Source organism: Malaya genurostris, chromosome 1 (assembly GCF_030247185.1).
Source record: "Malaya genurostris strain Urasoe2022 chromosome 1, Malgen_1.1, whole genome shotgun sequence".
NCBI classification, from domain to species: Eukaryota; Metazoa; Arthropoda; class Insecta; order Diptera; family Culicidae; genus Malaya; species Malaya genurostris.
In genome coordinates, this window is record NC_080570.1 from 144,226,036 (window position 1) to 144,251,702 (window position 25,667).

Here is a 25,667-nt window from a genome sequence, read left to right on the forward strand (position 1 = left end):
CCGGTTGTTTTGTTGGCCGAGGCACGAGGAAACAATGCGGAAATAAAAGAGATATTAAAGAATCTGATCTGCGAGGGAAAACGTGAGCGCGCGCGGAACAAACGGGTTCCCGTCTGGTCCGAAGTCGCGAAACTTGGACGCTGGGCAGCAGCTTTCTAAAACAAACTCTGGTCCCCCCGGGGCGGTGACGGATCGCCGTGTGCGTCGGCCGCTTATGGCTCGGCTGTCGGATTTTCGGGGTACACACGGTTTTTTTTTTCGTTTTTGGACAGGTGTGTGAACTTTTGCAATTGATGATTGTTTCGCTTTCAATTTTCCAGAGTTTTCACAACTGCTGGTCTCTCAATGCCAAAATTAATGTCATCGGATGCGTTGTAATCGTTCGGAACGTGACGTTGTGTGTCTTTTGTCTTGAACGGATGCATACCAGCATGGTCTTACAAGCCAGTTGTCGTATGTTCGAACCTCGACTTGGAAGGATTCTTTGTGGTAAAAAAATATTATTCACGTGATGTCATCAAACGTGATGTCATCAAATTGCCCTATATATTTGAAAATTTCGAATGAAATTCGAAATTACCAGTTCACATGTATTGAAAACACCATCCAACCTCACTTCTTCGAATTTTATATTTCATCTTACGACCTCTGCATAAATATCAATTAAACGTGCCACGAAAAGCTACTGAATCATTAATGATAAAAAATAGCGGTTTTTCCAAAGCTTCAAGCAAAATTTGAAAGTTATCACGATAACAGCTTAGTTCAAAACTCGTCACTTGAGCAGCGTTGCGATCGTATAGGAGTTTAGACTGGATTGTTCAATTGACCACTCAGACAAAGGACAAATCTTTGAAAGTCATTAGAAAGAATTATGACTTGCAGGCATAAGAATAGAACATGTATTCCTTAAGTTTGTCGTATGACGTGGAGGGAAAAAATTTGAAAATTTTACATCCGAAATAATGTAACGACATATTATTTTAAAGATAGGTTTCGATTTTATAAATTTGCAAATAATTGTCTACGAAAATGAATGTAATTCATTCTTTAACGGCGCTTACACGAGAGTTATTAATGTAATTTTTAATTATTACTGTAGTAATGACATTCCAAATTTGTATAGTGGCCTTTACACGAAAATTATTAATGTCATTTTTAATGATTTGCGTGGAGAATTCAGCATTACTGCCCTCACACGTTTATTAAAAATGAAATTACTTTAAAGTAATGACACTTTTAATGATCGTGTAAGAGCCGATTTTGCTTGACCCCGCATAGCGTTTCGGCTACCTGAGCAGCCATGGCCACCAGACGGCTACCAAAATTGATTCAGTGACGGTTGTCAAATCCAATTTGACAAAACAAAGTCGCCTGTATCTAAGTTAGTCGAGCGTTTTCATCTTTTCACCTTTGCTGAAAATGTCAAAGATTTTAATGTGGAAAAATCCTGGTTGCATCGTTTGAGTTGTATATCTGGCAGCGGAGAGGCAGTCGGTCACCAGAATGTCTGTCAGCCATATTTTTCCAGCTGGCAGCGTTTAGTCAGCCATCTGTTATTGGCAATAACATTTTTCATGATAAGTATATATGAAGGACAATAACTTATTGCTTTCATATGTATCTTTTATTGAAAAAATAAAACCAAGGCGCTTAAAATGTAGAACCGATTCAAAACTCTGCCAATCTTGTATGGCAAGAATCCGACAGAAAAGAACCGTTAATAACCGCTAGGCGAAATCCTCTGCCGGAAACGGTTGTTGCATTGTTGCCAAACTTTTACCGGAATTCCGGCAAAAATGGCTGGCAGACATAGCCAGCCGTCTGGGGGGAAATCTGCCCGCCGCGTACAAATGGGACTAACCCTACCCTCTCTCTTGAAAAAAAAAAAACGTTCAACGGTGGTCCTTCATTGGTCCAATACGTTGGATCACCGTTGAACCGAATGCCATTTTTTCGTTCAACAAACCCGTCAGACAGAGGTCCATTGTTGAGCTATTTTTAACATGAGGAGTTGGAGCCCCGTTGGACTAGTTTTACTGCAGAATTTCTGAAGTTTTTTCCACTTATTTGTTTAAACTAACAATACATACCTGCACAATACTTCTACTTTACGTAGATTAACAACAAATTTTCTTTCTGTGTAAAGGTAACACTTAATTTTCACACTATTTTTGCAAGAGAAAAAACAACAACAAACCGTTCCAGCAAATTGAACGAATATTTCGTGCAATATATCTTTCAACAAGCGCTCAAAAACCAACAAAATTGAACGGCCTGCTGAGAGGGGAACTTCCAATCAGTTTTTTCCACTTATTTCTTCAAACTAACTCTACATACTTGTACAAAACTTCTACTTCACGTAGAATAACAACAAATCTTCTTGCTATATGAAGGTAAATAACACCTAATTTTCACACCATTTTTGCAAGAGATAAAAAAAAACAACCCGGTCCAGCAAACTGAACGAATATTTCTTGCAGTATGTCGTTCCAACGACCAACAAAATAGAACCGCCTGCTGAGAGGGTAAAAACCTACTTCGTGGCAGCGATGCCAAGCCTACGGATTTTTGTCTTTTCTGCGGATCTACGGATTTTGCATTATTTCGCAAGAAATCTCCGGATATTGTGCATTGCATACTCGATTAGACTCCTGCGAAAGAGCTATTCGCACAGTTCGTTCCCCTCACTTCACAATTACAAATAAGCTCAATATATGAAAACCATTGATGTTAATTCATTCGTTTCTGAGTTGTATTTTTTTGAAAATTTAAAGTCATGCATTTATCGGCCAAATTTCGACTTGAAATAAAAAAAACTGCACTCTTACCAGTCGTTGCCTAATTTTGGGTCAAAACCTACCCAAGATAAACTAAAGTGCGTCTCCCCATTTTAAGATAACAAAAAATTACCTAAAAATATAGGTAAATGTTAATTTGCCCAAAGTTTTGTCAAAGTTTGAGTAGATAACGACCTAATTATGAGTAGCTTATAGAAGAGCTCGACAATCAGTGATTTCTGCTCAATTTTCAGTGTATTAATCCAAAACGGAAAGTTGCGCTTAGCCAATTTTTGAAAAGTTATGTTAAAAAGTCTAAATTTAATTTAAAAACCTTTTTCAACCCACCTAGTGGTGTAATGATACCTTTCTCATATCAATCACAGGACCTTTCATTTGAAGCTAAGTTTGTGAAAATCGTTCGCGCCATCTATGAGAAAAGTTAGAACACATATTTTCATTCTTTGTACTTTTTAAAGTTAAAACACATATTTTCATTTTTTGCAACTTCGAAACCGAAAGTCAGATCCAAACGAAATTCAGGAATTCAGTATGGGACCTAAAGAGCTTTCATTTGAATATAAGTTTGTGAAAATCGGTCAAACCATCTCCGAAAAAAGTAATATTCAGAAATTTTGTATGGGACCACAAGACCTTTCATTTGAGTCTAAGATTTCAAAAATCGGTTCAGCCATCTCCGAGAAAAGTTAGTGCAAAAAAATGTTACATACACATATACGCACATACACACACAGACATTTTGCGTACTCGACGAACTGAGTCGAATGGTATATGACATTCGGCCCTCCGGGCCTCGGTACAAAAGTCGATTTTCACACTGATTGCATAACCATTCTATATGAGAAAAGCAAACTTAGATTCAAATGAATCATACAGAATTCCTGAATTCCTGGTCCCATACAAAATTCCTGAATATCATTTGGATCCGACTTCCGGTTCCGGAATTATGGGGTAAAATGTGCAAAAAAATGAAAATATGTGTTCTTACTTTTTTCATAGATGGCGCGACCGATTTTTACAAACTTAGGTATAAATGAAAAGTCCTGTGGTCCCATACGTGATTCCTGAATTTAGTCCGGATCCGGAAATATAGGGAAAAGTGTGTTAAAACTTTTATACCATCACTGAAAAGGGCGAAAAACTGTAAAAATTTTCCTAAATCGACCTCAAAACTTCTCCAGTTGATAGTAAACGGCCAAACAAACCGATTTTGATTATTATTTTAAAAATCGAAGAAAACTATTTTGAAGAATACCACAGTATTATATATGATAGTATGATTGATACGAGAAAGGCATCATTACACCACTAGGTGGATTAAAACAGGTTTTTCAGATTGGTATGGTTGATAAATGACTTAAAATTGTAAAAAAAAAATACCTCGCTAATATTTGCATACGTTGTGCACAAAAAAAAAGCAGAAAAACTGTCACTGTCAAATGTCATATGTCAAATAACCTAAAAAGGCTAGAGTCTTATAATTCAGAGCATTCCCAAATTCGAAGAGAAAAAGAATTGAATCTCGCATTTTTCCGGTAACCCCCAGGGCTCCGCGTAATAGTGTATATCAGCTATTCCGGTTGGGAATAGCTGATATACACTATCAACTCAAAGATTCCTGATTGAAAACGTGAGATGTACGTTCCGTTTAAGTGATAGGGGAAACCGGGTTTGATTGGCCTATTTTTGCATTCGGAATTTATGTTTTCATTCTGATTAGAATTTTAGAATTTTCATTCACGAAGAAAAATCCGAGGAAAAAGTTATTAACAATCAAATGCGGAAAGAAACATCGGCCAACCAACCGCAGGGCGTTTACTTCCATTTTCCTCTTCATCCAAGACTGCTTATATTGGGGAATCGAATCAGTTGTAGGTTTTGAAAGAATGTATTTCATACTCACTGTTCAGAAGTAAGATCTTTTTCCATCTTGAAACAAGTAAAAACATAATGTTTTTCCACGTTGTTTTCCCATGTTATGTTTTTCCACGGACGAAAGAAGACATTTTTAATTAAGCTACTCATTTTAGTTAGAAAAAAACTGATTGTTATTAAATTTGCTAATATTTATAGAATATTTATTTGTATTGTTTAAGAATTACAAGTCAATAAAATGCAATTAAATCAATAAAATGATAATTCAAAGAAAAAGAATTTCGTCTATTAAGAAGAGCACAAAAATAAAATCTGTGCATTTTGAAAACGAAATCTGAAGCAAATATGTTAACAAGCAAAGTCACATTTCTCGGTTGATTTTTCAGAAGGCCGTAAGAGCAAGTGACAGTTTCTCTTTGTTTACTTTCTCTTCTATTAATTACCAAGCGGTTCACACGTTTATCACTCTTACGGCCTTCTGAAAAATCAACCGAGTTTTGTTTCCTTACGCTTCGCCTTCGACTCGTCAAAATATTTAAACCTCATGCATAGCAACACAGACGTGAACCCGAATGAACGCTCAAGAATAGGGTTTGGAAAAAAATTATTACGCCGATCAATGGTACTGGTACTTCCTTTTTTCGACTTATTAAAATTGTAGATAATAGAGCTGAAACAACGTAAAAGAGCTGCAACTGAACGTTAAGAATTATGCAATATTCGTGCAGTTCCGTACCAAATACAAATCGAAGTTAGTCAAATTCGCGACGGGGAATAGGAAAGTCCCAAGGGGAGAGTCGCTTAACACAAACTATATTGTGCCTCTATAAACATCCGTGATATACTGTGAGTCTAAGTGTGCCACGCTGTGCTCCATGAAACAGCTACTTGTCAAAACTGTGCCCTTTGTGTGCCGCAACTGTGCAACTGTATGAAAACGAAAGTGCCAATATTGATAAATGCACCAACGCATTGTGTTAATGTGTGATTGGCACATTGTTCTAAGCGTCCTCCCCTTGGAAAGTCCCCAGTGTTGAGTATAACCTTTTTTTGTAGGCACTAGAAAGGTAAAGCCATTCAAAAATGCATACCGCTGTACGGTGAGTATTATTGACCGAATGAAAAGTACTTCAATGCAAATAGCTTACTTTGGTAAACCTTGCCTAAAAATCGGACTACAGAGAACAGATACACAGGCTCGCATATGAGCTATATGTGAAATTTGCTCAATCAGCGTGGCAACTACTTGTAGATGTCACTGCGATCGACACTATTTTGGGTGCAGCCAGAATGTTGACACATTTTTACAAGTACTATCAGTTGACTGAGGGAAAGCCCTGCCTCGTCTACATAATCTGTACATGAAGACAAAAATTGTTATTACTTAAAAGAATTAAAATTGGCTACGATTTACAAAAATACTAAAAAAATAAACTTCTATTGAAAAAAAAGTATACAATTTAGTGCCCGATCGGCCTGTTGGCTAGTGGTTCGGCTCTCTCCGTGCCCTAGAAACAGAACACAGAGAACAGGATGCCAACGAAAAACCGTCCACAGAATGCAAAATGAGTCTCGCTTCGACGGTGGGCCGGGTCATCTAAACCCAAATTGATTGCAATCTGCGAAACATACTGAACCAACAACAAAAAATCACACTCTAATGAGCGAAAGTTTTTCTGTTTGGCATCTCGGGCGGATTCGGAGCACGTTTTGAACGTGTGACCGAAATCGATATCTAATGGCGATCCGCGCGAAAATCAAGCTCGAACCTTGTTATGCTTTGATGGGTGCCTGAACGGATTTTGATCTGTTTTATAGGTTATTCCGAGTTTCCCTTTTTTTCTTCTTCTTCTTGCTTGATAATCAGTTCAACTCGATACGGGTGATCTCGCGCGTACCGTACCGATACCATCTGTTTTTGGTAATTGTGCTGTTTGCCATTGGTTGTTGGTAACCATCGTTGCTACCGAGCTGCGCGTGTCGTACGTAAAACCGATTTCACTTATCACTCCAGTTTGACTCATAGAAGAACCCGGTGGAAAACGGCGACGTCAACGATGACAAAAACAACCATCTCCGGGTATCGGTCGTTTTTTTCTTTCTTTTCTTTCTTTCTCGCTCTCACGAATGCTGAACTGCCGACGGACGGTTGGTCAACCACCGAGTTCCTGGACGAGTTTGGGACTCGCGATTAGAAATCAATTGATAAATATCGTCATCAATCGACAACTGGCTCTGGCCAAACGCAGCGGTAAAATATGTGTCAAACTGGTACTTCTCTGGCCGCAAGTCTGTGTCTGATGTCCTCGGGACCAACTCCGAACACCGCCGTCTACGCCGTTTTGTACACGTTTGTCTCGCTGGCGGTAAGATCCATGTACGGTACCAGCTGCATCACTTGCTTCAGCTTCAGCTGCATAAAGCCGTCTCAGGGTCGATCAGCAGGTTCCCGACCGAACGGACATAAAGCACTTGCCGTTCGCCGTCACCACCGCCGCCGTCATCCGTGTTGGTTGCGGATTTAGTCACACACAGTGCAGAAGAAAAAAAAAGTGAAAAGCAAACCTGACGGATTGGCTCTTCTTCTACTTGATGGCGGCGAGTTGAGCGAAATAGAAGAAAAAAACTTATGAATCGCAATGAAAATGAAAGAAAAACAAGTTCATCTCTTTTCCAAGCAAACAAGTCCCCGTCGAGCATCGAGCCGGTGTCGCCACTCTAGACTCAGCAGACACTGCGATTAGCCAGTCACATTTTTTCCCGGCCTTCGTTGATTGCACCGTTTCTTCGGAAAGCTACCAGAAAGGGTCTCAGATTGCCATTTGACGAGATGCGCTAGGTTTTCCAGTGCGTGAATCTAGTAAACATCACTCATTGGGCAAGGGAGAACTCGAATGTCGTTTACCAATGGTTTCACCGAGTAAACTACGGTTGTTTTCTGTGCTCGGTAGGGATAGGATATTAAGCCTATTGTAATATTGTCGCCAAACTGAAATGTAGAGGCGCTGCTTGTTTAGAGATGATACTATCAGCAAGAGCTGTCAAATCGGTAGGACAATTTCTAATTACTCCACCTTGTCAATGATTTCTTTTGAAAACGGGTAAATTCTTTTGAAAAATCATAGTAGAAGTTGAAGAAAAAGTTTTTACTCTGCGGTGGTAATGTTGATCTTGATTCATTATGCGAAATCTACCGTTTATTCAGAATAGAGCATTAAACTTGGTTTGATACCATTTTTCAAAAGCCTGGTAATAACAAATAAACTATCCAAACTAAATAGTACTCGATCGCTATACATTCTAGTACTCGAGAAATCAACATTACACTGGTTTCTGTTTAATAAAAATATTGATCCGAAAAAACAACCTTACCCAATTTCACATATATCTGACACTAAAAAAAGTAGTAGTAATCACTAAAAAAAGTAGTAGTAATCACTTTGAAATTGATTTCCTTCTACTCCGAGTGTACTTTCATTGCTGACATATTTGTAGTACTCTTGAATAAACGATAAAATTGTTGAAAATCACTACTGCCGATATGAAAATTTCCGAAAGAATCCTCCTTTTCTTGGTTCCATTTTTCATTGGCAGGTGTCGCTACCGGTAAATCAGCTTTGCGACAATGTGCCAATAGCAACTAAACTTTAGTTTTCGCACAATGAATTAGAATCGAAATTTCATCCTCGGAGTAAAAATTTTTTTCTTCACCATCTGCTATGATTTTCCAAACGAGTTTACATCACAAAACCGCTTCAAATCTCAAAACCGCTACAACCAATTTAAAACTTTTCCAGCCGATTTAACAGTTCTTGTTGAAAGTATCATTTCTAAACGAGCAGCGCCTCTGCATTTCATATCAACGTCCATTTTGTAATTTTTGCAGATTGAAAAACGCTCCACGGAATTGTTTTGTAGATTCCGCGATCAAAAACACATACAGTCGAGCCAGTTTCAAATATCTGCAACTTGCGTTGACTGTCTGTAAAAAAAATGCAGAATATTCTTGTATTTATCTGTACCCACATTAAAACCGAGATACTTATAAGGAAAATTTGTTGAGGTAATGTTATTCCATAAATATATGGTTTTATAATGAGAAATTGAATGAGCGCTCAATATTCATACCATTCTACAACGACGGAATTAAATGCTTTCAAATGTTCATCAACAATTGGAATCAACAAAACATAATTTCAATTTCATATACTTTCAAAATGTTGGCTTGGTAAGTTGATGTAGGATCTCAGCACTCAACTTAAACTACCAATACCATTTAAAGATTTTTTGATCAATTTGTAAATTGTCGATTGATTACAAAATTCTCACCTCGTCACTACTACCAAAATTATTTTATACTTTCCTTTTTTTTGAGAAATCTGTATGAATCTGTATTGAGTTTAAAAAATCTGTACAAAATCTGTATTCTGTAAAAAATCTGTATGTGCATGTAAAAAATTGTATTATTCAGATAAATCTGTATAAATGGCATCCCTGCTGGCGGCCAACAAAGGTATCCCTCTCAGCAGGCCATTCTATTTTGTTGGTCTTTGAGTGCTTGTTGAATGACATATTGCACGAAATATTCGTTCAATTTGCTGGAACGGTTTGTTGTTGTTTATTCTCTTGCAAAAATAGTGTGAAAATTAAGTGTTACCTTTCCATAGAAAGAAAATTTGTTGTTATTCTACGTGAAGTAGAAGTATTGTGCAGGTACGTATTGTTAGTTTAAACAAATAAGTGGAAAAAACTTCAGAAATTCTGCAGTAAAACTAGTTCAACGGGGCTCCAACTCATCATGTTAAAAATAGCTCAACAATGGACTTCTGTCTGCCGGGTTTGTTGAACGAAAAAAATGGCATTCGGTTCAACGGTCTGTTTCAAAATCGGCAAACGAAGGTCCCGTGTTGGCCTCCCGTTGAACGATTGATTGGATTTTCATTGGACCAATGATCCAACGTATTGGACCAATGAAGGACCACCGTTGAACGTTTTTTTTCTAAGAGGGTAGCGACAAAATGCCGCAAAGATAGCGAAACTGACATTCGCATCGATTCAACCCCTTCGACACCACAAACCAGAAAAATATATTTTTAAAATTGACCATTATCATTTAATGTTCTTATAACCACTGTAATTATACAGTGATACTTTGTATTCATCGACGTCTTTGTCGTCAAAACCTTGTTCTTCACTCGAATATTACCTCTACAACTAAACTATTAAAAAAAAGTTGTAAATCGTCTACTCTAAAAATTCAGTCGTCTTGGACAGATACATACTTGTTGATGCTCCAAATGATTTATATCTCTATCCGCTTCAATGCTTGATATAAAAATGCTGTAAACTTCAGTACAATAGACAGCGAAGGGGTCAAAACCAGAAATGCCAGGTAAAAATTTCAAATATCTTCAGACAGGGTTGCAAAATACTGTATGTCCGAAACAAATCGGCTGTCAGCAAGTGTGTCTTGCTGGCAGCAATTTCTCTACAAAGTATGATACGCTAACCTGACTTGGCAACAGAGATGCCAGATATTTTCATAGAAAATCTGTATTACCCAAAATGAAAAATCTGTATTTATCTGTATCCACTATAGAATCGAAATATTTATAATAAAAATTTGTTAAGGTAATGTTATTTGTAAAATTTATGGTTTTATAATGAGAAATTGAATGAGTGCTCAATATTCATATCATTCTACAACGACGACATTAAATGCTTTCAAATTTTCATCACCAATCGGAATCAACATAACATAATTTCAATTTCGTATACTTTCAAAATATTGGCTTGATGAGTTGATGTAGGATCTCAGCGCTCAACTTAAACTATCAACACCATTTAAAGATTTTTAGATCAATTTGTGATTCGTCGATTGATTACAAAACTCTCATCTCGTCACTACTACCAAAGAGAGCTCAGACGAACGAAATTATTTTATTCTTTCCTTTTTTTGGAAAATCTGTATGAATCTGTATTAAGTTTCAAAAACCTGTACAAAATCTGTATGCTGTATGAAATCTGTATGTGCATGTAAAAATCTGTATAATGCAGATAAATCTGTATAAATGGCATCTCTGCTTGGCAAACAAAAAAAAACAAGGTCGCGACAATTTCAAAAGTCTGTACATTTTACGAAAGTCTGCGAAAAACTAGATTTTCAAAGGTCTGCACAATAAAAAATGTCTGCAGCACTATGTACGAAATCTGCAGATTTGCAGACAAATCTGCAGATCTGACATCTCTGGTCAAAACAACTTTCCAACTCCTGGCAGAGGTGCCAGGTAAAATTTGCAAGTATGCATACTAGAAATTTTCCAATGCAAGTGTTTATTTTATAAGTATGACGAGAAAAAACAAACAAGAAGCCCCCAACGCAATTTTAAAAGTCTGTAAATTCGATGATAGAAAAGATCAAAAAGTTTCAAAAACCTGTAAAAAGTCTGCAAAATGGCAGAATCTGCTCACAAAAGAAATCGACAAATTTACATGCAAATCTGCAATCTGGCACCTGTGATTTCGACGCTCATTATTTCGCTATTCTATTAAGCGATTCCGTCGCATTCTATGCCCCTCTGAAAACCACAATACAACTGGCTTGAAACCGAAATTTTTGGTTCTTTGGTTCTATTCAGAAATGCCATTTATACAAATTTATCTGTATTATACAAATTTTTACATTCGAATACAGATTTGATTCAGAACACAGCTTCATCAAAGATAAATAATAAAGACATGTACGTGCTTATAAATATTTTTAAAAAATGTGGTTCGTTCCCGGTACCTTCTGAAATGACCGCACTCACCGTTTGGTGGAGCGCGAGGTTCATTGCATTGTTATCATTTCAATCAAAGTGTGCCATAAAATCTTAATATATACAAATGAGCTACCGAATCGAAAGGGTTCTCACGGTTTGACATTTGCATTATGGATGTATGATGGGAACTCAGCAGTGCAACCAATTTATCACCATTGGTGCCAGTTTCACGGAGGACCGTAGATGTGCGCCAAAAAAAGATCGTGACTGTCATGTCTGGAAATTCGTTTGTGGCTTTATTGCAATTTTTTTAAAGCAAAATACAGATTTCTTCAAAAATAAAAAACAAATTCAGCGCGGTAAAAATTCGTTCATCTCGCACAATTATTAAACTGCATAGACGGAGGAAGCGTTGTGATTTTCGATGTACCTTTTTTACAGTGTAGTTTGTTATGGGTAAACGTAGAGTGACTATAATCAGAGTGGCGACAGCTGTTCGTTTGGAATGACAGCTACCAGTTCCAAACGAGCAAACGACCTGTCAATTCAATGTAAAGCTAATGGAATGTTTTTAATTGTTGCCAGCATTACGGATGAGATGTCGTCACTCTGGTTATAGGCACTCTAGGTAAACGTAACGTTGTTGTGCTTACCCTCTCAGCAGGCCGTTCTATTTTGTTGGTCTTTGAGCGCTTTTTGAACGACATATTGCACGAAACATTCGTTCAATCAAGGTAAGTTTTCAATCGTTGATTAAACAAGTAAAAAGTGAACATGACTAATTATGAAGTCATCCAACATTGAAAAGTGGTGTAATTATATGTGAAATAGTGATTATGTTTTGAGACGAATCAGTTAGTAAATATTCAGAAACACGATGAACTGTAAAACTTGAGACGGAAAAAGTTCCTCGGGAGGATTAAGCATTGCTTCTCTGAAGAATTGCTAATTATTTTTCAAATCGTTTGAACATCCGAAATATCGGATCGTCGGTCAGTCCTGCGCAGCGGGCGGAGGAGTCCCGCACGGGTAATGTAATCATTTGTTCGAATGGTCGTGTTTTCAATTTCGTCAATGCCGCGGTGAGACCACTGCAAGCGCACAAACGAAAGACACACCAGCGAAAACGAGTTCCTCAATTCCGCTAAAGAGAAAGACCACGCACGGAGTTCGGGTCATCGCTCACTGGAAATATGCAAAAGCCTCGAGGCTCCGATGTGTTTTAAATTGCGGATAATTTTTTTTTTTTGGCATTCCCCGGCAGCTGCTTTTACCTGGTTCCGTCAGTTTACTGCTGGCAAGTCGGGATGGCTTTCACGCATGTTCTCACATCCATCGCTGGATGAAACGACGCATGGTGTGACGAATGTTATGCGAATTTTGTATTGACGCTTGTTTCTCGCTCTGGTCATTTATATTTCTATCTCTCCTTCTTTATGTATCTATATCTTCAACGCGCACGAGTCATTCATGACGATGATTGGCAATTCGGCGGGGTTTCGCAAAACTAGAAACCCTTTAACTGGTAACCAAAATTAGCGAAAAGTTCGTCTACCGTTCAGCAAATGGTAGCTCCTTCAGAAATTTAGGCAGTATTTGCCAACTTAAATGTTTTCGAAGCTTCGATTGTTTGACAGTTAGAAATTAATGTTTTATCATAGCATTTATCTCAATTCCTGGATGCCTACCACAGCATGCACCGGAAACTTCAAACATGTGAACAATCTATGAATAATGAGAGAAGATCCTATATCACAATTCAATTCAAGAAGCAATAAGAAATATAGTTGCCTCCCTACAATACAGATCACGAAAGAACAGTGCGGAATGGTTTGAAGAAAGTTTGATAAATGAACCAATCGTAGAAATTACACACTCCCGTGTCCAGTATAACATCTCTGTCAGAGTTCCTTGGGAAAGTTGTTTGAAATATCACAGGCTTTCCCTAACAAAACAAATATAAATCACCTCCGGTCGGCTCGCTATACCCGACATACTCATACTCATTCCCGGGGGGGTTTGCTATGAGCTTTTCCTTTTGTTCGGAATGTGACCATCTCCGTATCGGTCGGTTCATCATACATCGGCTCTAGACTGGAAACTGCACGAGGCACGCGGCACGTCGGTGTAGCCAAAGGAGTATACAGTTGCTGGTCAGGTTGTGTCGTCTCTATTTACACTTTTCCTCGGCAATTTTCCGTGATTCATCTCGCCTTTCTTCTGCTGGTTCGAACCATACGAAAGTGCACGGATGGAAGAAGTAGCGTTAACATTCAACCACAATTCATACGATCATTACTAAACTGATGAATACCGCGGGAGCTTCATTGGCGCAACATTTGACTGAACCTTGCATCACAATTATCAGCATTTGCTAACTAATCATACGAATCCGATTACAAAAATATAATCAAGCGACGGACTCTTCCCACCCTTCTCCCCAGATGGAGTGAGTTCTGTATTTTAATTCGATCGCTCGTTTTGAGATGCTCGTTTGACATTGACATTTTAAATATCATTGGATGTTTGAGACGTATGTCATTTCACTACTCGTTAGCCAGAGCAATAGAAGATTTTTAGGGAAGGAACCAATCTCTAACTAGTTGTATATTTGAAGGTTTTCATAAAATTAATTGATGTTTCAGAAATTCAGTAAATGCGATTAATTTAAAAAAGAAGAAACCCTTATTTATTTCAGTTCGCTTTTTCTTTCATTATTCCGACCGATTTCCGAACCAAACAGTTGGTGACGAAATTCATGCAAAATCGGTGCTTACACTGAAGTCCGCATTAATTCGGAATCCATCGTGAACTCCACCGAATTAAAATACCAATTCGACTTTGACGATTACGAACTAAATTTGTGACTGGTGATAGTCAGAAATGGAACGTTAGATTCATATCCTTTGGTCTGTGTGCGCTCTGTTTGGGAGTAGTAAACGATTTTACATAAAACGGTTTTTAGAACCTCTACCGGTCGAATTCGAGCTATATGCAGAGAAATGGAGCTTGTTTAAAATAACAAAACAGTTAGTAGATTTTGAAATATGATTTCTGTTAATTTCTTGAACTAGAATATGATTGTTTTGGAGCAATTTCTTTCATCCACACAGAAAGCAGTTCTACTGTAGGATGTTCACAGTGCGAGTTTCGTTTCAAACAAGAACGATTGCGTCATCCTACTGTTGGTCGTTTGCATTGGAGAAGAATACAACAAAATAAGGACAACTACGGGGAACAACATAAAAATTCAACATTCTAATGACTCTAAATGTTATCTAAAGAACTATAGAGATTACTGCTTTGCAAATCGGAGGTCAAAATTATCAGTTTAGTGCCAATTTAGAATAATTTGATGAGCTTTGTGCATGAAAAGTGTTTAATATTGTAGAGAATTCCACAATTTTTCTTTTCTGAATGCCAGAAATTAATCTCGTACAGCATAATTTTGATAATTTCGTTCGTTGAAATATGCAAATCCGAAATGAAAAAATCAACATCAAAATTCTGTATGTTGCTATTTTTGTAGTTTTTAGGACTGCCCATTTATGCTACAAACGATATCTGTTACAAATTTTGCTTAAATATTGAATCAATCCGGACATGAAGCAGTTCTGCTGTGGGACGTTTGCAGTGCGACGTTTCGCTTCAAACAACAGCGATTGCTTCATCCTGTTGCTGGTCGTTTGCATTAGTTTGCAAAGACAACAAAAAGTAAACAACGACGGTGGAACACTATACAAAATCAGCTCGTCTAGTGGATCCGAATGTTATTTAAAAAATTATTAGATTTACTTATCTGTTGAAACATGCAAATCGGAAGTGAAAAAATCAGTTTTTTACAGGTTTACTGTCTGATAGATTCAAATTAGAAAATTATCACATTTTTCTCAGTTTTTTTATAATTGAATTTAGTGTGTATTAGTTTAAATGCGTTTTGTTGACTTGATAGTGTGTAAGTGGTGTCAGATATTTTATTGTTCATTACATCTGTATTAAATTAGAGGAAATTTCGCGTTCGATATTGAATAACAAAAAATTTTTCACGTGTATGTCTTCCTTTTTCTTTTTCGAACATTTTTATATGATGGTAGACAGCTTCGATTAAAAAAGGTGGGTGGATAATGACACAGACAAAACTGGAGGACGTGAATATTAATAAAACTGAGATCTTTCTTTCTCACTTCCGAATATAGATCATCGTTCGTATGATTAGAGCAAATTCAGCAGCTAGAAGTTCTATATGGAAGTTTTATAATAGAGCAGAAATTGTAACAAAACGTATCCCCAGCAAGCCGTGCCAGTTTTGTTTATTCGACCAGTTGTTCTGTCAAATTTAAAACTGGTCTACAATGCCGTTCTATTTTTTGTATATTTGAAACACACACTCAAAAAAATCCACACGTTAACCTTATCTGAAAAAACACGTAGATTCCTAAAATGGCTTTGTCATCGGAGTTTACGTGATCTTCTTAACAACCAGCGGATCATGATTGAATATGAAATGAACCATATATCAGAATTATTGCTGTTGTCACATATATTTTATGTGTCACGCACTTACTTGAATTCATTTTGTCATGTTCATTTTGTGCTCGCCATATGGCGTCAGTTGAAAAACCTAGAGCAAACATCATAGGCCAAATCCCTTTTAACCCTTCTAAGGCATTTATCACAGTGATTTTAGGGTAAATAAAATACGAAACTGGAACACAAAACCTGATCCAAAATTACGAAACTGAAATACAATTCAATTTTGTTTTTTTTTTCTACAGCTGAGTTCAAAAGGCAAAACCTCTAGATTGTGTTCCAGCACATCAATCACATCTTGAACTACTAGTTCCAGCTGAATGCATTCCTTAAAGGGAACAATGTTTGCTTCCGTTTAGCTGCTTCGGAGAAAGGTTTTAGAACAATGCATTCTGTATTTTTGATATTTTTCACCAGTGATTCAACAGAAACGAATTTAAAAAGTAAAATTTTCAGAATATCTGCGTGCGAACAAAATTTATCGCAATGTTATGTCCAACAGACTATGTAATCTATTAGTTTTTAGTACCAATATATATAATTAAGATTCAATTTAGAACTTTTTTGTAACAATTACATGAAAATAATGTGACTATTAAGTAAAATTCTGGTAAAAAGTAAGTTCAGATGAAATAAATTTTACTGCACAATTTAAATGAACTTTGTATAAATTTCACAAAAGTATTCTATAGAATCTACGAAAAATTTACGTAGATATTACGTGATACAAATGTGGACTAAGAGTTCATGAGTTCATTCTGTGCTATCTATACTTCACATAAGTATTACAAGAAAAGTTCTATGGATAAAAATCACATACGTTTTCACGTAGCATTGAAGTGAGGATTTTTCTGAGTGCAGATAAAACGCTGCTGGGGCTGCCAGTTTATTTTGTTATAAATTCTAGATTTAAATTTTAAAACTGACATAAACACTAGAACACTCCTGAACATACCCAAAGAATCGTCGTTTTTCAGATCCAGTTGTTTTCAATAGTAATTTTGTGGTTTCAATTATGCTAAGTGAGAAGAAGCCCAACATAAGGATATCAAAATCGTTCAATTTTGACTCCAAACCGGCCAAACGGAAACGGTTTTGAATCACTTTTTTTGCGCTTCCCATTTAAGAGAAATAAGAATGACTTTGTGTAAACACATAAACGAAGAATTTCTTTGTTTTGAGTGCAAAGTAGAGATGTTCGGGTAAGCATTTGTTCAAACAGGAACTCGACCCAAAAATAAAAAACTTATACGAGATGATTTTTCTTCCAAACCCGCACCTGACCAGTACCCGATAAAAAAATAAAAATCCTTACCCGATCCCGACCCGAACTCGAAAAAAGTCCCGAAACCCGAAAAAAAACTCGGAACCCAACTAAATTTTTTAACCCGAACCCGACCCGTGTGCGTTGAATATGAAAAAAAAAAAAAACTAAGACAAGACCTGACAACTGGCTTCTTATTCTTCCTTCCGAGTCATTCTTCTCGTCATTTTCGCCCTGTAGAATAAATACCAACGTATCGGCTGCAGTGTAGCCATATTTACAGATTTTTTAATAACTTTATGCTAAGAAAAAAATATGATATTTAATTTAAATTTTTAGACTCGATTTTTGATTTGAAATAAACATGAAAAATGTTTTGGTGAATGCATTTTTTTTATTATATATTAACGCTTAAAAACATTTAATTGAGCTTTGATGACAAAACGCGAAATATCTCATGTTGAAGACAAAATCGAATCCATTGTTGAAGTATTACCGGATCTTTTGGAAACCAGAAAAAGTCAAGTTTGGATAGAAATGCTTAGTACGACCACAGTGTGGAACACAACAGTTCATTCTTCTCGTAAAACTAAACACACTTTCGAGTTTACACTAATTTAACAAATCTTTTTGGTTACACTTTAAATCACTTAAATGGAAAACGGCTTGATGCTGATTTTAATTACACAGTGCTGTCATTATATACATTTATTACAAATGAAATTGAAAAAAGTGGAACATTCTCTGAAAATTTTCATTGGTGAGCTAAAATTACACATTTTAATAAACTTGTATTCTGATTTTATTTATACTTTGCATCATTGCTCGCGTACCCTGCAAAAGTTTTTTCTTTTCACAATGTGCGGGTAGCAACATCAAAATCAGCCAATCAGAAACTGGTCCATTTTGGAACAAAAGCAGCCCCCCCGTACCTGACAAACATTCTTCTCATATAATTTTTTTATTCAAATTTTGACATCTTCGTCCCTTAACTCAAAAATGAGTAGATAGTCGTCGGTGACTCAAGTTTAGAGTACGGGTACTTTTTATGAATTTGAGTGGTGTGTCACTCAATTTTGAGTTATGTTCAATGAAGGTGTAATACGCTGGACCAAATTGATAACTTGATATAGTATGGAACATTAATATAATTACTCTACAACTTTTTTATTTCTCTCCGATCGGGACAGCTAGCGAGGTTCGAAAATCGCACCGCAAATTTCGCCAAAAAATTCGGCGGCTCGTTTGGATGACCGTGAAAGGCCACTAATTTCTCTGTCATCAATCATCGATTGTTGTCAGCAAAAATGCTGTCCTGTCCAAAGATGGATAAAATAACGAAAATTTACATTCCTCCAACTAATTTCTCCCCTGGCCGAAAGTTTCACATAACCACATGAATGAAACTGCCCTACTCCGAGCCTGCCGGGCCGCTTAGCAGAAGGTGCGAAGATCTCGGGCCCGTTGTCAATGAGTATATTTGGACTTGCCGGTCGGCAAACTTTGGAGGCCGTCGGTCTGTCGCACCAGCGTTGGATGCTGACTCCACAATTGAAACGCGGGGCAATTTTCACTTTCGACGTAATCTGCACCGGCTATTGTTTGGTCCATTAGCCGATTAGACTGGCTTGGTTGGAAGTTTGAACCCTGGTCGACGTGTTTTTTTTTATTTTCGAGTGTGTATTTTTTGCACACCAGTCCGTCGGTCATTGAACGATGCACCAAAGATGCCGCCGCACTTCGTCGTCGTGGCAAAGGAAGAGACACAGGTTTCACATGCGGTTTATCTCGTCGTTCCACGGAGCTACCACGGAGCTTCGAGTGAGGTGCCCACGAAATCCTAATCAACGCACTAATGATGATCCCATGTAGGTTTAGTTATTTCAATTACCCCATTATGGAACCGAGGTGGTGGAAATCATTGAAGTAACTTCTATTAACCTACTAAGGAACAATTGTCCAAGCACAAATCCTTGAATGAGCGATGTTAGTCTAACGTTTGGTGAATTATTTATCCCTAGAAGCACGATATTGAACCACTTTCGATGGGTTTCTCACTGGGGAATCAACGTAATGTGAACTACTGTCGAGAGTCCATAGACAGTGCGGGTAAATTTTTAGCTTTTTTGTTGAACCCACAACTTAATTATCAACTAGCCTACTACTTGGCTGTCAGTGTTTGAACCGTGAGAGTCGTGAGCTATCGCACATCGCACACACACGATTAATTTGTGCGCCATTATTGAGCGCATCTTGACTTTTTCTCAGCTACTATAGGTATTCATTTTGCTTCTTTTTTTTTGCTGCGCTTGTCGACACCATCAGGGTTCATCGAAACCGCATCCGCGAAGTCGCCTCTCTGCCGAATCGATCACAGTGTCTGCCGGGCTGTCTGTGACTGGGCTCTCACCGTCGTTAGATGAGGATGATGATGATGATGCTGGCGTGAAACGAAAGTGAATTTTAAAACACTTCTAAGTGGCTTCTCTCGGGTTGTTTTTTTTTTGCTTCTATCTTCGCTATCCCGCTTACATCAATATGGATAATTGAACATGCCGTTTTTTTTGTACTGTACCGATGTTAATTCGTTTTTATTTCCCCCTTACGAGCGCCAGATAAAAATCTTCATTGCATCACACAGTAGCGAGTTCGATGTGTCGAAATCTATCGATGCCTGGTATCCAGGAATGTTTTCTGTACATTTTCTACCTGATGGTGATGAAACCACGACCAAGAAGACAAACGGAACTGGCCGTCAACCATTCGATTTCTCCAACAGCAAGAAGTCCTCATTCTTCGTAGGCTGAAGAAAAATCGAAAGTATGATGAATTTCTCCGTGGTTTATTTGTCATGTCTACACAATAAAATAATAAGCACCTGTTCATCCTTCCTCGCATAACATCAGCTGATGAGTGACAGCTAATTTTAGAAGTCTTTCTCGTATTTGGCAAATAATGACATGCAAATAAGTCAACCCCGACAAATTGCTTATCTCGCACTGTTCGTCTTCATCGGCTGCAACTCCGCACCGTCTTAATGCGTATGGCTGTCCGGAGTCGGCAGCTACTTAAAATTGCCAACGTTGATGTTTTTTTTCCTTTTTTACAGGAGCCGGATGGACACCGTGGAGTACGCGCGGCTGGCTGGGAGCGTTGATTTGCTTATACCGCCGCTACACACATGTCCGACGTCGGTGCGGCGCTGAACGGCGCGCGGCAAGAGTGCAATGCCATTCATCAATTGCACACCGAGCCAAGCCGAGCCATGCTGCAGTCAGTCTGTGGCTAACTATTTGGCCTGTTGCAGTCGGGGCGTCGTTCGCGGGGACAGTCAGACCGAGGTTTGCGATGCAACGGGAACTTTTCACCTCTCACTGTGCCCAGCCGTTGTACATACATAGGTGCAAGGGTACTTAACGCCGCTAAGTGATCGTGGGCCACTTTCGCAACTAACTAACGCACCGGGAAACAGGACTTCGAGTCTTGATTGGTGATGTGAAACATCACACACAGACCGACGGCTGCGAGAGCGGGTGGCGTAAACGTTGGTGTATTGCGCATTCAACGGTCGTGCCATCCACAGTCCGTGTTTTTTTTTCGAGACCGTAGTTGATCAAGGTCTTCATTATTTCAGTTGTTGTATGTCATTAGATAGTGATTACTGTTACTAGTGCCTTTTCGAATGTACACTGAAAAAGCTTCTCTCTCAATCCACGTAATGGTGTAAATATGCTGCCTCTTGCATATCGTAAATTATCTAATATTCATTAAAGCTATCAATTTGTCATGCCGATAAATAAAATCAATTATGTATGGTTGGTCTTTCTTTCCATAGGGATGAGTCATTCAGCGAAATTCCATTCCATCGGAAAACCAAGTTTGCGTTGCAAGCAATTCAGTTCACAGTTACACCATCTTGTGACGGAAAAGGTTACTAATTCAATATTGTTTAATAGTTTGCGTTTAGCATGTACCAAAGTCAGAAATGTCAGACCCAATAGCGGCTCTTACACGATCATTAAAAGTGTCATTACTAAGTAATGACACTTCTGCTCAAACATTAATTTGTGCAATATCCCACATTATCGAAATGACGGAATGCGTAATGAATTCTTACTCGACAGCATGATTTTTCAGTGCTCGATCGGTTCAGTGCTAGAATTTTTGCCTGAGTTGGCTGCTCGATCAACCCGATTGACAGTGACATTATAAATGTCATTGAATATTCGCTCATTTTATGAATATGTTAGTGTAAAATTTAGGATTCAGATGGTTCGGCATCTTTCGTCACCGTCACCGGAATGTCAACGTCCGTCACCGTCATTCTGATTCACACGATCCGGTTTCCAATCCATGTCCGTCATGTCATTTTCTTACACGTTGAAATAGAAGAACTTAGTTTCGCACAATTTTATTCCACTAATACAAAATCTAGGAGCTTTTGAAGCCAATCGATCTGTTGTTTTCCAACCTTTTAATAAAATACATAACTTTCATAATTAACTAGAAAGAGGAAAAAACAAAACAATCAGTTCCACTCAACAACGTAACGTACTTTGAAAATCTACTGATAAGTCTAATTACTTATATGTGGTATATTTCGTTTAAGAGTGGGATCTTGACACCGAATACATACATAACAAACGTCAGCTCAATACCGTAATCATATGAATCGTGCATGTGTGCGATAATCACAGTCCGTCGAATATTCTTTCGGAGAAATGTTGACGGAGCTTGCCGTTGACGGACGTTGACGTTCCGGATCTCTGCTGGATCGTGTGGATGCGCAAAGGAAAAACTCATTTGACTGATTTTGACGGAGGCTGACGTTCCGGTGACGGTGACGGAAGAAGCCGGATCGTCTGAATCGTACATTAAGCCATTTCACTACACTCCAGCTAGAGGAATGGATGATGCTGACTAAGGTAGGCCGTTTTGTTAATTTCCAGCGAATTTCAACAGTTTAAGTTGGAATTCTAAGAAGAACTGGTTATTTACTAGTTTTATATATCCGAAAAACATGAAGATTTAAATTTGTATTTCCACATGGAATTCCAAATGAAAATTTCTCGCCGATTCGGAATCCATTTGGATCTGATAATGCGGGATATTACAAGCTTTTATATCGAAGATGGCGCCGAAAGAAGAGCCAGTGCGAAAAGTAGTTGTGTGCGGTCGCAATGAAAATTCAGGGCTGTCAGTAAGAAAACTTGTAAAAAAGCTTAGGTTTCCCTGCATACACTGTCCATAACGTTCTAAAATCTTTCGATACAAATTTGGCAACAGCCAGAAAGTCTGGGAGCGGAACAAAAACGGATCTCAGGAACCACTAGACGGACGCAAAGATGTAGCAGAAGATACCAGAGTTTTCGGTGCCTACTATGACTAAAAAAATAAAAATGTCTTCAACTTTCGTCCATAATTCTAAGCACCGGCAATGGATGAAATTTGTACCGAACCGTAATTATAAACAGAATGTGACGGTTGAAATCCGGGCTCGCAAGTTATATCACGAATATTTGACGATGTCTTCCTGTGGGATAATGGACGATGAAACTTATTTGTTAACCAGACAGCTTCCACTGCCATGCAACGGAACGGTGTAGAGTAGTATTTCTGTATGAAGAAGAAGTCCAAGTTTCCCCAAAAAATACTGTGTTTTTCTTAGGCAATATGCAGCAGCAAGCCAAAGCTTCATCACTACCGGAACGATGAACAAGGAAATATCTAAAGAAGCAACTTTTACTTATTCCTTCGCAGCCATTACGCGTCCTCGCTATTCTGGCCTGAATTGGCATTTTGTCACTACGCCAAAGATGTTTTGGAATGGTTAAACGATTGGAGTCCATGTTGTGAAGAAAGAGGCGAATCTGTCTAGATGGCCGGAGTTGCGATTCATTGGGCTCTCGTGAAGAGAAAACTCTCTCAATATAAACTATAACTGTAAAAAAACGAAAATTTAACAACAAATTTGTTTTATTAACAAAACGAGTGCGTCGTTTATTCGCCAACATTTTCGAACCCAAAAGAACAACAGACAGGCGTGACTTGTATGAACAATATATCCTAAAAAAGGATGTCTATCCTGATCGTTAACATATTGAACCTACATTTAAGTACAGGTCGATTGTAAATCATTGAAATCAACAAGTGTCAAGTTCCCAACATTTATTAACTGCTGGCTCTATCCAATCCATGCTACATGACTAGAGCGATTTGTTTTTCTGCCTGCGCTATTCTTTATGACTGTCGACTGTTCATCGGCATGTATCCGGAAGGTCTAAAACAAAACAAATATTGTATTTTGCCTTCCTTCAGTCTCTGTTCAACTAATGCGAAATTTGTAGCGCCTTTCTGGCTTTTTTTCTATGCACATTTTCCTTCGCCTACGCTTCCTTGCGTTCAGTTGAGAATGCTATTTTCTTATCGTAAATTTCAATCCCATCTCGTCATTCAAATTGTGCTACGAACAACGCAGTTGATATCGAAACGGAGTTTGTGTAGCATTGCAGAAGTCATTGATCACGGTATTGTGTAAAAAATTGCTATTTCTTCTGGTCAGATTTGTTATATTTTGTCTGTTTGGTGAGTGTTTTCAATTGATTGTCTAAAACTTTCATTGTCTATTTTTCTAACACAATTGTGACGAATTTACTAACAAAGTAAGAAAGAAATCTACTTCCGAAATTATAAACCATTTATGAGCAGTCTCCATTGCAAATCCGACAAATCGAGTACAAATTTGATAACTGCTTTATAGTGCTAGTGGTTCGTGACAGTGGCTTGAGGTGTGTCACACTCATGTGGAATCTATCTGGCAAATCAAGCCCCTCAGGGGCCCAAAACCGGGACGGAATCGTGGTGGATACGTAAAATTGGGCGAAAAAAAAAATCCTCACGGTTTAAGAAAATTTTCGGTGATTGTGAAAGCGCTCGAGCCGTTGCTAATACCACTTTTGGCAACCGTAACACAATGCGAACCTCGCGAAACCAGTGCGCGAATCGCCAGGAGGGCCCAACCGAAAAAAGAGAAACCTTACACCCCGACCGTCAAGTGTCCCTGTCCTCCAACGTCACCCTCGGGAGAGTGAGAGATATTGGGAGAACCCAACGAAAGAAAAAAAAAGTACAACGGCCGGAGATAACGTACATACCTAAAATCGCATTCATCTCAGACTCCAATGACTTTCGCGCTGCTCCACTGCGACCGCACCGCCACCATGTTTCTCCCTGGCGGTGAAAGTTTTGACACATTATAAATAATTATAACGATCAGAGGCGCGCACTTCTTCTTTCTTCCCTTCACAGCTGAATCAAATTCTTCGATCGCAAATTTCTACTCCTGTTCTTTCATTCCAAGGCTTGCTTTCCGTGCTGTTCTATGATGATCAAAACCAATCGGTTCCGGCTAGCGAATAAACTGGACCTGCGCTGTTTGCTCTTTTTGCTGATTTTGATCGCAGGTCAGTGCAATTCCCAAGGGAACCGTAGGCGTAACAGGAATGAGAAATGTCCCAGGGTAAGTTCGAGTGGTGAATACTGCAGTTTGAATATTTCGGACAGATTTTAAAAGTTCGTTTTCTTGAATGATCTAACAGCACTGGAATTATTAACATATTTTAATAGGTCCGAGCAATGCGCAACTTCGATCTTACGGCAATGATGGGATACTGGTACGTGATTCAATACTTCGCCTCGTCGGAAACCTTGCCGGAGTACTCGTGCATGCAAAGCTCGTTTACAACCTCTGACGGTTTTGTGACCATGAACTTTACTTACTTCTTCTCTGACGATCCGCTGAGAAACTTCCAGCAGGGTAACATAACCTGGGTTATTCCGAATTACGCAACACCAGCTCACTGGATTCATGCCGAATGGACCTGTAAAATCACGTTCTTTTCACTAATTGTCCATATTTAATAACAAACATTTGCTATCACATTGAACAGATGAGGAAGTTTACAATACGTACATTATCGACACCGACTACCGATCGTGGGGACTGATCATGCACTGTGCTGAGAAAACCAAAACACAAAAGTATCTTTCGGCATTGATGCTTTCCCGAGAACCGACCCTCACGCAGAACGTAATCAACTTCCTGCGGGAGAAACTGCCCCGATACGACATTGATTTGAATTACATGTTTACGATTCCTCAGACCGATTGCACTGCACGTAATCAGGATCCAGCGAAATACTTCAAGTATGAGTCACTCTAGGATAATGCGGAATGGACAATCACAAACTATCACAGCATGCTTTTTACCTGTAAACGAAAGCAATAGAATGAATTGTTATTTACCAATTTTCGAGATATTAAAGCTGCAATATTCGTACTAGTATAAGTTACATCTAAGATACTGAAACAATAATAATGATTTTACTCACTCTATTCATCAAATAATTACAATAAAACTGTCCGATATCGATTGGT

At 38.3% G+C, this 25,667-nt stretch overlaps 1 protein-coding gene across 2 annotated transcripts; it reads left to right on the top strand.

Annotated features, from left to right (window-relative positions):
* The first annotated feature begins 23,713 nt into the window (after nt 1-23,713).
* LOC131425404 (apolipoprotein D) lies at nt 23,714-25,667 on the top strand. 2 transcript variants are annotated; one of them, XM_058587282.1, is made up of 4 exons: nt 23,714-23,816; nt 24,592-24,750; nt 24,858-25,113; nt 25,181-25,666. In XM_058587282.1, exons 2-4 carry the CDS (start codon nt 24,613-24,615, stop codon nt 25,450-25,452), a joined length of 666 nt encoding a protein of 221 aa, XP_058443265.1. In that variant the 5' UTR covers nt 23,714-23,816; nt 24,592-24,612; the 3' UTR covers nt 25,453-25,666. The 2 variants fall into 2 exon arrangements, with proteins under 2 accessions (XP_058443265.1, XP_058443275.1); XM_058587292.1 differs by lacking the exon at nt 23,714-23,816 and having other exon boundaries at nt 23,860-24,750; nt 25,181-25,667.

Bases quoted from the DNA above. Each gene is read 5' to 3' on its own strand.
- LOC131425404 (XM_058587282.1), top strand. From the start codon at position 24,613: ATGATGATCAAAACCAATCGGTTCCGGCTAGCGAATAAACTGGACCTG. The intron at 24,751-24,857 runs GTAAGTTCGAGT...ATATTTTAATAG, and splicing joins GGAATGAGAAATGTCCCAGG to GTCCGAGCAATGCGCAACTT. The intron at 25,114-25,180 runs GTAAAATCACGT...CACATTGAACAG, and splicing joins GATTCATGCCGAATGGACCT to ATGAGGAAGTTTACAATACG.